The following is a 13,635-nucleotide window of genomic DNA, read 5'->3' as shown; positions in this document are numbered from 1 at the left end:
ATTTTGATCGCTTTGTTACAGGAGAGCGATATTAAATTCAATAAAATTGATTAATGGGTGATAAGTATCATCATTAGTTCAAACTAATTTATATAACCTTATGTACGTATGCCTAGAATTAATTGATATAGGTACTATATTCAAATGTGGTTTACGAACAGTCAAGTAATTGCGCTTCCTGGACACTAGTTATCACCCTCGTCTTAGCCAGGTATTGGGCATCAAAAACCTTCAAGCATTCGAGGTTGCTTCAAGCCAAATTTTATCAAATTCGGCGCATCGGTTTGGCCGTGAAAGAATAACAGACAGACAGTTACTTTCGCATTTATGAGTAGATTACGACATGATGAAATAGGATTGATGGATTCTACTCAAGAATTACCGTTAATTTAAGGTTCATATAAATATTAAATTTGACTATAAAAGAAAAAATAAATTACGTATATTTTTTTACAATCGACAGTAACTTAGCTTATTTATTTTATTAAGTTGAATACTTACTCTTTTGACAGTCAAAGTAGGAACCGGTTCGAAGCTAAAAGCTATTTGGTTAATTTTGAGTTACTAGCCAATGGAGACGATCGTAGCTAATGAATTTGTGTTTGTTTATTGTCATAAGTATCACAGTTTCTCACAAATACGTAATATAATTTTTCGGAAAAACAACATAATATTACAGAATATGTATTGAAAAAAATCCTTTAATTTTATGCAGCCGTAGACAAAATAACCGGCGCTTCATTAATTAAAAACACGTGCCTCCCACTGATCAGCTATCCGATCCACATTCCACGCAGTCCGAGTCGGAGAAGATGGCCTGAATATAGAAAGGGGTGAAATAAAACGAGCAAATATAAAAACACTTGTTTTATTTTATTAAATTAATTATACCACTCCAGAAACAATTTTATAAATCTTATGTAATGCGACAATTAAATAATGGTAGGTAGGTACACAAAGCGAGTCGCACGAGGGGTCGCATCGCACGCGGCGACGGGACGGCCCGTGCGGCCGCTGCTTCTTATTGCTGTTGCTAAACGACCGTGTCGTCTTGTACTCGTCGGTATTGCTCCTCGAAACTCATTTAAAACGACACAAAACACCTCTGACGCCTGAACGTTACAACTCGACCTACGTCTAATCTAAATTATTTAACTCTCAATATTAATATTACGAGAATAACGCAGAATAATAATGAATAAGAATGAAATCTATAATTACACCTTTATCTAACATTCAACAAAAGTCGCCCCGACCCGGCGACGACTTCGTCGCTCTCCGTTTGCTGTTCTTGAAACATTTGTAATGTAAGAAATCAGTTATCGCGTTAATATTACTCGTTAGGACAGAAGACATCTAGATCTTAATCGCGAAAAGACTAAATTTTACACGCACTAAAATCTAATTTCATCGACGTCCACCCTTCTAGCATCTAATATGATTACTGGCATGTGCCGCCGAACGGAAACAAGTCACAATATTAAAAGGAATCGCGTCGTCAATGTAATTTCCACATTCACATCATGTTCGCATTCAACACAAAGCGCCAAACATTTAATCTAAAAGCACATGTCTCAAGTATCGTACGGCTACGTAAGGAAACAATACAATCACATATAATACAAGGGCTCGAACCTACGCGACTGAGAATTGGTTGGTACTGGCTCCCCAGACGGCGCATGCGCCTGAAGCGCGCTCTGCGTCCGTACGAGCAGTACTCGTACTCGTACTCGTACTCCTAATAATAATAAATATCCCGTGACCGCAAAACATGATATGGTCGTCACGTCGCGGGCTCCGTGGGCTCCGTGGCCTCTGTGTGCCCGCGGGAGCGTATAAACTAACGATTACATTTAATGTTCCTGCCGGATGCGTTACGTCTATGTTAGTCAACATTTTCAAATATTTATATTATTTTCAACAAGAATCATCTATACATAACACATCGCTCTTTCGGAAACGACTAGTGCCGACAGCCGGCGACTACCCCGAAACAAAACAGCGGTATCTAAGTAACATATACAGTTAAAATATAACAGTTCCCTCTGTCAATGTTGGGCTAAAGAACTAATTACGTATTCCTTAATGACTAAGGCGTAAAGCGACGAAACGTTTTAAATATATATAAACTTAAAGTAATATTTTATAATAATAATACAATCATGTATATTTCGACTCTTGAGTACACTTCGGAAAGGCAACTAAATGCTCACCTGATTAATATAGCATGTGATAAACAACTCTGCACAGACACCGGTGCCATATATTGCTTGGTTGCCGCGGTCGGGAGAACACGAAACGCAATATGATAACGCTTCGAGAATAGCTGCCTAAACTCTGTGATCCAAAGTTACCGCCTACCCTTACGTGCTATCGTGCGCCCGCGCAGCGAGGAGGTTACGTTTTTATTTTAGAATTTATTTTTACTGTCGAAATCGAATATCGAATTTCATCTCGATTGGAAGACTCGTGAACTATAAACTGATCAACCACACTATTGCTATTATTTTCATATATCAATATTATCGAAAACTAGTTTGTTAGAATCTTTATGCAAAAACGCAAAAGTATTTAAAAGATATCAAAGTTCAATGTTCAGTCAAAAATATAATTCACAATAATAAAGACTGTAAAAATGTGTAAAACACGAGGGTAGTTTGGTTTTACAAATAAACGTAAAAAAAAATACAATATAAAGCTGGATGGACAGGATATTAAAGTACGCGTATACTCTCATAAGTACATACACCGCGGCCCACGCCCGGCTAGCTCAGTCGGAGCCGGGCTCGTGCCGCTCGCACCCTAGTCGAGTACTAGTCGAGGTGGCCGCGGATTGGTGCAAATCATTAACTCAACAAGCGACGGCAGCGGTTAACACCTCGAACCTCTACTCGCTCATTCAAAGGACTAGGTGTAATCGTTGCCGTATCCAGCAAACTAAAGCACGCCCACCCTGGTAGTACTCAGAGTGCGTGTTAACCGAATGAAGCGCGTGGCGCGGTTACACTCACACTCAGACGGTCGCTCGTGTAAACTTATACAAATATATATTAAAAAAAATAAACCCTATACTTATCTGTAAAAAAAGTTACATAAACGTATCAAATCTACGTGATTATAAAAACTCTTATGCAAATAGTAGATCGTATATAGTAGACTAACTCTCGTTAATATTTACAAATTCAAAATATCTTAATATCCGAAAAAACGATTACCGAACAAGTAAGAAAATATGTCAATTTTACTCATCAACTAATATGTAAAAAATTTCACTCTCTCGATATACTCTAAGTCAGCTTCGCCTAAACAACACCGCCCCGCGCCCCGCACCCTCGGCCGCGACTGCCGCGCCCGACGTAACGACATAACGAGTTCCAGCCGCGAGTCGCGACACGGGTATACAAATTCATTATTACAACCGTTGTTTTGAATATGAAGTTAATCTTAAGACTATTGATTTAGAAAGTTACTTTTTTATAAAAAGACTCAAAAATATTTCAGCGCGACCTTTTTTGTATGACGGTCCCGAGGGCGCGGCGCCGGCGCGACGCGGGACTCTATACATATGATAAAATTTGAAACCAAAGTCCTCAATGAATCTCACCCACGTAATATTACTAATAATTAACAATTTTCAAAGGTACAGAACCCTCGTACCGGGAGCGAGCCTCCCGCTAGAGGACGTATAACGTTGCAATAAATTTGGTACAAACTTCGACGGAACTAAAATTAAAATAAAATCGTATAACAAAGACCGAACTCGCGCCGCCGGCGGACGCGCGAGACTTACAACAGTAGCTGCGATGACGTCCTATCACAGAAAACATAGTATCCAAAAATAAAAATCGAAAAAAATATATGCGATACGTCATAAAATGTATATTATGCGCAATAATAATAATAAACGAAATCGAACCTTAACAAAATTTAAAAACCTACGTACTTGGTAACGAAAAAATATCACTACAACCTCAAGTCCATAACACGTTACTATAATAAATGCTTGTTTTGATATTACTCGAATATAATCTAAGAGGTAGGATCGGGACCGCTCTCCGAACGCGCCGTCGCCAAACTCGCCGCGACCCAACTCCCCATCTCCCCATCTCCCCATCTCCCCGGCCCCCCGGGCCCCGGCTACGGCCACTTCCTCGACGATAAATTTATTCATTTTAAATGAATCCCGACCTCTATATTTTATATACAATTTCACATTAAAATAGTCGGAACCGTTCAAAGATATAGACACTTTAAATATCTTTAATTTTGTTAAATATATCTAAATTTTAGATGGATACCTTCTTTTCTTACAATATACAACAATTACAATTTCTAAACACCCTGTGACCCCCCGGCGCCGTTGGGCGAGCACGCGTTCGGTCGCCTTCGACGTCGACGCGACCGCCGAACGTTCATCATAACAGACATATCACACGACTCTATCGGAAGAATTACATCATGAAGTACTTCTAAAATTTGTCAAAACCTTCCATCTTAAATATTTTAAAATATCCCCAACTAAACTACTTTTAAAGATCTATATTCTTTAATGGTACCACTATAGACTAAGTCGAATGGTCGAAGGCGATGAATGCTGTCGTCGTCGATGGTGCCGGTAGTGGGGGCCGTTTATAGTTTGAAATGGTCGGCGGTGGCGATGTTGGCAAGCGTCTTCTTGATGCGCAGCGCTGTCAGCCGCGCCGCGGGGTTCTGGTACCAGCACTCCTTCATCACCTTCGATATCGCCGACAGCACCTGCATAGACATGCATCATGTGAATGTATCCTGATGTATGTAGGGGACCTTTAATCACCGATGTGAAGAAAATAATTTTAAAATAACCTTATTTGTTCGCGACAAAATAACACTGGAATCAATTGACTGAACTTTTAGTTCAATGTTAGTCGAATAATAAACTCGAAATATAATTTAATCACGAAGCTTTCGTTGCTAACCAGTTGGTCGGGTACTCGTGAAGTAATGAACTGCCGATTAAAATGTAAGGCGTTCTGGTTCGCTATGAGTACGTTTAAAACAGTCTTATTGTTCGTTTTGTTACACAACCGCGAGGGTCACACGTGGTTCAACCTTTGTTATCAGTGGATCGGCAAAGGATCGGATCGGAAAGCAAGGTCGTTTATTGTTCAGCAGGGACCTGAATACAAAGTGAGGGTTATCTATAACAAACCTATATTCTAACCTATATTTTTGCGTTAACAATATCTGCATTTTAATCAAATAGCATTGTCTCTCCTCAGTTAACTCGCATATAAGTGTACATGTTGACAGTGGCCGCGCCGCCACCTGCTGTCTAATTAAGAACATCTTAAGCATCAATATATGACGATGAAGTCGTTTTGACCGATTTCGGTCGCGGTGGTAAAGCTCAAGGAAGTCTTTGCAGGACACTATCTTTCACCATTCACCCTCATAATCCGATGGGATGGTAAACTCGACATGTCTGAAAAGAATTTATCGAGACACGAAAGCGTACACACTTCTACCTTCTAGACTGGGTTGTTACTGAGAAATGATATAGAAGAACCCTTTTTACCGGCCCGCCCTGGGGTTTGAACCCAGGACCTCGAGATCTGCAGCCTTGTGTCACGCCACTCGGCCAAAGGGACTGGCTTCAATATAATATACGTATGTAAATAATACAGAGGCACTAACCGGATCGGAGTGCCACCTGTTGGGCAGCACGGGCCGCCGCCTCTCGAGACACACGACGCGCCTCATGTCTTCGAGCGCGGGGTCGGGCGGCACGCAGTCGTAGTACGGCGGCTGGTAGTCGTCGCACGCGCAGCCGCAGCGACGCGCCATCTCCCACAGCACGAGGCCCAGCGAGTACACGTCCGATCTCTTATACGGGTCGAACTGACGCGAGTCCATACTCTCGTCCAGCACCTGGTTGATCATTGCAGCGGAATTTCATCTTTCATCTTTGTTGTAATGTTGGTATCAATACAACATCCTTGGTCAACTCGTGGGTATCGCAATGAAAATTACCCTTGTATATATATACGTATCTGGCATTATTACGAGTACTCGTCGGACGTATTAAAGAAACAGACACATGCGAGAGTTCAGTAAAGACCGCAATCGAGCTTCAGTTAAATGATAAGGCCATACCTCAGGCGCCATGTATCTCTTGGTGCCGACGCGGTTGGTGGAGGGCACGTCGACGGAGTCGTTGGACACGTTGTGCCGCACCGCCAGCCCGAGGTCGCCGATCACGCACGTCAGGTTCGACTTCACCAAGATGTTCTTCGACTTGAGATCTCGATGAGCGATCGCCGGCTTCCCTGTGTACAGCCGATATGAGCCCATCATTATTTATAGTTGCGTGTGCTGTGTGGCGCGTTTACATCGTAATCGACTTTTTTATGTATCGTTACAAGTCAGTCATAGTCTATTTAAATTGGAAAAGTAAAAAAAAAAACAACAATAAATCCTACACATTAATAATAGAAATAATATATTATTATGTTCAACGCAAAAAAAATGTCGCCATCGCAGTCCATGTAATGCATTTATATTACTCGCCACTTCAATCGCAATGTGAAATTAAAAAAATATTATATTCATTAATTAACTCTGATATTTTATTAAGTTATTCATTCACTAAAGCATTGAGACACAAGAGTCTGATTGATGTATTTGAGTAATCAAAGACTCGAATCAAAATCGTATTTTAACGATTAATTATAATTTATTTATTTTTTTCAAAATGTTGACAATCGAATCGATTAAAATCGATTTTACCCAAATTATTATTATATTATGATTCGAATACTATTTTATTTTCTTTAAAATGTAAAATAAAACCCACAGCAAATATACATCTACGGAGTAAATAATGTAACAGCATCATAATAATTTTATTCACAAATAATTAAAGTAGCATTCGCTTTGCTGGCATTAAACTTTTTCGATTTTCTTATGCATACTTATAAAGACGTATTCACGTATAATTAGCAATTCGTATGAATAACTAAAGAAATATAGAATTATGTGGAACATTCAAGAATATCTAGGCGCAGCATTTTTAGATTTAAATCATTATTAAACCATTTTTTTTAAAACGTGACATACTAAATGAAAACTTTAAACTGTAAGCGTTTATCAAAAAATTATATTAATTTTAATCATAATGTATTTTTTATAATTTGAGCCGGCAGTGCAGGACATTACAATATATTTAAATAAACGCATGCAGGTAAAAATACATGAGGCGTCTGGAAGATTAGCATAGAACAAGAACAGAGACAAATCGCTTCGCATTATTAAAAAAAATATGTAAAAAGTTAACTCCGGCCGCGCGAAGCTGAGACAGGTAGCAGGATATTTTTAACATTTTATAAATAACAAAAACATACATAATTTTTAGTTCAACTATATAATCGTCAGAATTCCAAATATTATCACGGTTGCACGAATATCACACGAAATCTTTTTTTAAGTTAGATGGCGCTTGTCAGTGTATATAAATAAAAAAAAATTAAATACTAATTATGTAACCTAACCGTAGCCGTATTAAATTTGCAACTTGCTATGACCTTCAGACCGCGCTTGCGGAGCTCACACGCCATTCAATACACAGAAAGGATAAACTGTCGAGAATATAAAGCATCCAGACAATGAGAGCGGGCGGTCGCCACTTCGGCTGTGTTGACTGTGTTGCATTACCTTTGGTGCCCACGATGTCCATGTGCAGGTGCGCCAGCCCCGTGGCGATGGACTGCGCCATCTTCACCAGAGTGTTCGCGTCGATGGTCCGTACGCTGAGGAAGTCGAACAGGGAGCCGTTCTCGTGGTAGTCCGTGATCAGCCACAGCTGCGTCCAGGTGCCGTTGTCTGTCGATTGTATTTTTGTCATTTGAATATTAACGCCGAACTCGCTGTAGTCTTATTTTTTATATTTCCGTTGTAAACATAACGAGTCACCTAATTCGAGTGTATCCTCGGAATTCGAGATAAATTGATAAGCGAAGCGACTACAATGTGAATAATGTAATTTTATTGTAATCGTAACAAAGGCCTCCGCGCGACTCACGAGAGCTCATACATATTAACAAAGCGCTCAACACTGGCGCGTCACCTTTGTTATCGGCAGCGATGAACCCGAGTATGTTCTCGTGGCGCAGCATCACGGTCTGATATATCTCCGCCTCCCGGAACCAGGAGCTCTCCTCGCGCGACGAGAATATCTTCACGGCGACGTTTTCACCTCGCCAGCGACCGCGCCACACTTCACCGAACCTGCCCTTGCCGATTATGTCAACCAGCTGGATCTGACGAGCAATCGAGCGCTGCACCAGCAGAGGGAGCCCTGACGCAGATTAAGTCATTAGTAACAATTCAGTCGAATACAGATCAATTTAAAATATGAAACAGTATAGGAATTGGTAGGAGCCGATTTGATTAAACTGGTTGGGTTATATTAGCTCCTTAAGATAGATTTGTTCAGTTTCTCACCGGAGCCGGAGCCTGAAGTGGTTAACTCGATCATATCCCGTATGGTAGCGGTCATCATTGGGTGGCGAGTTTCGCAAAAAGAGTCCTCCGGGGCGAATAGCGACCTGGACTCGCGCTTTATCGTCTTTGGGGAACGACGCGCCCACCAAAAGCTGATGGCAGCGCACGCACTCAGCACCATGAGACCCATGATCCACGGAAGCAGCTGCCATGTAGTCGCTGTCGGACTCGACTCTTTATGTTAACACACACACAGTTACACATTATTCCGGTCCCGACATTTCGCACGAGAAATCTAATACAAGCGTACTACTTTCATAATGAGTTTATCATGATACTGAAGGAGAAAGGGTCGCTCGGTTGGCGGCTATTGAATGTCTTAAAGGCTCGAGCGACTGACTGCCGGCCGTGAGCTTGTGCGAATTAATAAACATTGCGCATATATATCAGGAGCGCGGCGGCTGGGGCTCCATATTCGAGAGCGGCCGGCGCCCTTGATACGAATGCTTACATTGTGAGCCGCGGACGGGAATCGGTCCGACTCGGAGCGAGCTATTTTCAAATTAAACGAATGCGTACAAGATGAGCGTTTCCGTTCGCTCCAAATGTTGACAACGAATCGAGACTAAAATTGTTAAATGTTCATTTAAAGAACAATTGATTCATATTAAGAAGGGTACATATCTAACATAGCTAATTAATAAAATAGTAACATATTAATAAAAATTAAAAAGCGGATAAAACAACAAAAGTAATTAAAATGTCCAATGAACCACTGTGCACCAACATGCAGTAAGCGTACGAAACAAATAAAACTAGTGTTTAGTATCTAGACAACAGACAGCTCCCACCACACCAGCAAAAACACTTTTATATTCCTCAGTACCGTGTCGCGTAGCTCTACCGTGCATTTATTATTTGCGAGATTAATACGCATCGGATCGCTCCTCCCAACATATCTTATGTACAATTTAGCTTGTTTATAAACGATTAGAAACCTTCATCCCGATAACCCTCGTCTGCAAACTCAAACGGCAAAGTGTTCGAGTGTGTTGATGGTTATAACATGCGATTAGTACCGAATAAGGTCATGCTGAAAAAGAAAATACCGGCGTAGATCACTCACGTCGCGTGCTCCGGCTGTTTCGAAGAGCGTTCAAACGATCGTCTTTACGATTACGAGTCGGAACGATAACGGTTATAATAAGAGAGTGCTTCTTAATGAGGAACTCGCCTCTCGGATACTTCGATTGGCTACGTATATATACCTATTTTTATAACTAAGTGACAGTAAATAATTATATGTTTCCCCCATTCTGACTTGTTTTTAAAAAGCCCATGCTTTTGCAACCATCTGATTCGTATATATTTAAACTAGATGATTAATGTAATCTTCAAATGCAATGGTTTATTATCCATTAGATACACAAGTATCGGAGTATGCTCATCGGACATCACAATACAAAGCTACCCATATGGACGCCCGGACGACACATTCGTTACACTTTCCGTACCTGAAAAGAAGTCACGGTTACAGAAGTCCGTGGCGCAGCAAAAAATATCTGAGGCCTCCGCTTCGCGGCACCAAATGGGTCTGTCCCCGGGAGGAAAAATCGTTTCCGGGTGCCAACATCTATACCACAAATCGTAGAATTAGTTTGAGGTAAATTCGAGTGTGCCCTACAGCGTGATCAATGCCGGTGCAGTACTAGATAAGAAAAGAAAATTTAGTACGATTAGAACGAAAAAAGATTTAAATAGCCATGCAGCGTGTGCCATTAGCAAGCCGAGGCGCGCCGCCGCCCGGCCGGAGTCGCGCCAGCGCTGCGCCAGGCGGCCGGCGGCGCGCACACTAGCGGCACCGGGGCGCTACCGGCGCTACTTCCGCTACCTCCACGTCGCTCCTACCTGGCGGCTTCGTGTGTATCTCCAGGCGCAGATCTCGATTGCACATGTCACGCGACTTACAACATTTTATCACCACCGACTCATTTCTAGTTCTCGTCGTGGAGCAACTGAAGGGGTGCTCGATGGGTATCAGTGCTTTGAGCTCGATACAGCTGCGCCGCAAGTGGAACCACCATACATTATGTTTAGTATGTTAAAGCAAAACCAATGCACACTCGGAAAATAGTGTTTGTTAAGATTACGGCACATCATTCAAACATACTAGGTACGAGTCGGCCGGCTCGAGAGTAATCTCCTCGCTTAGTAGGTACATATTCAAATCACTAACTCGGAAGCATATTGTTAGAATATTGGCATCTCAACACAAAACTTAGAGGTCATAAATGGCAAGGCAATTATATTCTAAGAGTACATCAAACAAACTCATCATTTGCATTGTCAAGTCGATATCACACGCCCACAAGTGCGCAGTACATCTTACCCATGGATGATGTATTCAGCACTTTATAGAATTTCTCTTGGTAAACCACATCAGAATTGCAGAAATCTTTACTACAGCAATAGGCTCTTGGCTGTCTGCATTTGATTGGATTGTCTGGAGGGAAGGCTACATTTCTTTGCATACAGCTTAAGGCCACCTCTCTACACAAGTCAACGGTTTGATATAAATTGATTAAAAGTTGTACCTCAGAGCCACCTAAACTAATGGAGATTTGTGTTGATGTTTTGCCAATTGATTTTATCAAATAGAAAAGTTTATTTTGTCAAAATATGTACCTCAAAACATATGTTCAACTATTTCATCTGCACTGTGCATTTTACAAACATCATATTAACAGATTTACAATGAATTTAATGTTTGAAAGATATGATATAGCCCAACTGGAGAGTTTGTAGAAGGTACAGTCAGTAATTTTGATTACATGAACCCCAGATCATTTTAAGAAAAATTATAATCACAATCAAAACTATATAAAACGAAATAGTGGCAATGTGTTCTACTTACTGGTAGGTGTGTTTGGGCTCTCCGTTGTCCAGAGCATATGAAGCATAACAAAATCCATCCGTCTCACATGTCGAGTTTGGACAACTAGGGCTGTCACTGTTGCAGTAACACTTCAGCCCTGTTTTAAGAAATACATCATTTTAAACTGCTGTGACATGGTGACTTGATCAACTGTCTTATTTAATGTCTTATGTATGTGATTGAATTAAAATGTTTCTTTTAATGTATAACTGAATGTAATCTAATAGACGTATATCTCAAATCATTTAGAATTAAGACATACTTGTAATCAATTGCTACCTTTGTACAAAACGAAATTCGTTGGTCTGTATCTGTCTACATTTTATAGAAGATTAAAATTTTGTGACGTTAAAATGAGGATTGATTGCTTTAAGTTTTGCCAGCTTTTAAGTTACGGTCAAGAAAATCTATAATGTGTCGAGAGCAAGTCCAGCCCCATAAATAATGTGTAATCGTATGCCTCATAAATGTACAACTCAATACTCACCGCTAACAACATTTAACTTTAAGAAAATGAACAGTATCAACAGATGTAAACATTTCCTCCACCATAAACTGTCCATAATCACATTCCTGAATAGAAACATTTCGATTTAATCCCACACGGCCAAACACTGATTATTGACACTCGAACAATACGGCCATTGGGCAGTTCTAAAATGAACATATAACATTTTTATATTAAGAATAAGAATTATTGCTATTTGTTTTGAGTTTTAATTCAGCTAGGTTGATATAAACGTTATCACTTATACACAATAGAAAATCAATGTAATAAAATAAATTGTCTCCGGACTCCGGTAGATAAATAACTTCGCGTGAAAACGTCACAGATAAAATGATAGTGTTGCTAGGTCATTTTAGGATTTTTAAAAATACTGATTTGTAAAATTTAACCATACCAAAAATAATAATAGCAAGTATTTTTATAATTTTGCATAAAATACGTTTATGAAGTTTTTACTTTTGTAAATTACTAGGTATTTAATTTTAATGACATACTGTGTTGACACAATGATATTGTTCTAATTTTATATCTTGTAGATCTCGTAGATTTATAATGAAATTATTTATCATTATTCGCGACATTTAATTATTATTTTTGGTGATATATAATTGAATAAATATTATAAATAATTTATACATTTTAATATGTTACTTTTTAAACGCGGTCAATCCACTTTTATATTAAATCTTTATTATAATTACGTAATTCAATTTCAGGCACTGTAAAAACCTCCCCTCAAAACCTATGAATAAAACATTTAACAATTGATAAGCCAACGCTTGAGAATATCGTTTAAATTTAAAAGAATTAAACTCTATTTTAATTAATTCAAAGTTTTTAAAAATACTAATTATTGATACTATTATACTATATATTTATTATTTGTCAACAGCCTTACGTTTTACTGTAAGAAAAAGTTATCGAACTTTAATTTGCTCGAAACGAAAATTAATTGTATAATAATGTAATTTATCAACACCAAAACAAGCTTCAATTGTATAATTCAATCACGAAGGCGCGCCTCTCCGCCCTTATGTTTACAAGATGACTTAGTGTGTAAAATGACTAATATAAGAAAAAAGACATAAAAATATACAATTTAATTAGATTTTAATTTTTGACTAAGTCGCTCCGATAATTTAAATCGACGGGGCGTGCCTTTACGAGTAAACAAACCTATAATTTTATAAAGTAGCTGATAGATTATGTATATAGGTACTTATTTAATGTATGATAACAATTAATAAACTTAATTTATTATAGTGAGATTTAGTCAAAATATTTATATACATAATTAAGTAAAAAATGTTTATGGTGTTTAGCTTTTTGTCATCCACACTGAAGTAATTACTTTCCTTCTTTTAAAGATCTTTACTTGGAACTATTGTGAATAGTTTTTATAATAATTATGTTATAACATTTTCGTTATTCTGATAAAAAAGCTTTCTGTCATGAAAATTAAGCAAAACAGGATAATGTTACAATTGTATTATCTGATGTAATGTAGCAGAGCTATCTTTGGGATTTAGTTTTTCTTTTTTACTGATAAATGATAATCAGCGTGACAGATCTGCTTCGGTCGCAATTTCCACAATAACAACCGAATCTTCGCCGTAAAACAATAACCACAGCTACCTAGGAGAAGTCCTTCTAACTACTGACCGATATAAACGGACTGGAAAGTTTCCAGAGCTGTAATGCCATAGTACCTAAT

The 13,635-nt window shown here is 39.0% G+C and overlaps 1 protein-coding gene across 3 annotated transcripts; it reads right to left on the bottom strand.

The window, feature by feature from the left end:
• Positions 1-859: 859 nt before the first annotated feature.
• LOC125076145 (TGF-beta receptor type-1) lies at positions 860-12,233 on the bottom strand. Of its 3 annotated transcripts, none has more exons than XM_047688126.1 (9): positions 11,901-12,233; positions 11,393-11,510; positions 10,868-11,028; positions 8,479-8,712; positions 8,102-8,332; positions 7,690-7,857; positions 6,133-6,305; positions 5,674-5,907; positions 860-4,755 (listed from the first exon to the last, which is right to left on the bottom strand). In XM_047688126.1, exons 1-9 carry the CDS (start codon positions 11,998-12,000, stop codon positions 4,630-4,632), a joined length of 1,545 nt encoding a protein of 514 aa, XP_047544082.1. In that variant the 5' UTR covers positions 12,001-12,233; the 3' UTR covers positions 860-4,629. The 3 variants fall into 3 exon arrangements, with proteins under 3 accessions (XP_047544082.1, XP_047544083.1, XP_047544084.1); XM_047688127.1 differs by lacking the exon at positions 10,868-11,028 and adding an exon at positions 10,387-10,538; XM_047688128.1 differs by lacking the exon at positions 10,868-11,028 and adding an exon at positions 9,993-10,111.
• Positions 12,234-13,635: the final 1,402 nt, after the last annotated feature.

Source organism: Vanessa atalanta, chromosome Z (assembly GCF_905147765.1).
Source record: "Vanessa atalanta chromosome Z, ilVanAtal1.2, whole genome shotgun sequence".
Lineage (NCBI taxonomy): Eukaryota > Metazoa > Arthropoda > Insecta > Lepidoptera > Nymphalidae > Vanessa > Vanessa atalanta.
This window is presented reverse-complemented; position numbering and strand designations above follow the sequence as displayed.

Excerpts from the sequence above, each read along its gene's own strand:
- LOC125076145 (XM_047688126.1), bottom strand. The coding sequence starts at position 12,000 with ATGTTTCTATTCAGGAATGTGATTATGGACAGTTTATGGTGGAGGAAA. Across the intron at positions 8,713-10,867 it reads GCTGAATACATCATCCATGG|AGTCGAGTCCGACAGCGACT; the intron begins GTAAGATGTACT and ends GTTAACATAAAG. Across the intron at positions 5,908-6,132 it reads AGAGATACATGGCGCCTGAG|GTGCTGGACGAGAGTATGGA; the intron begins GTATGGCCTTAT and ends ATGATCAACCAG.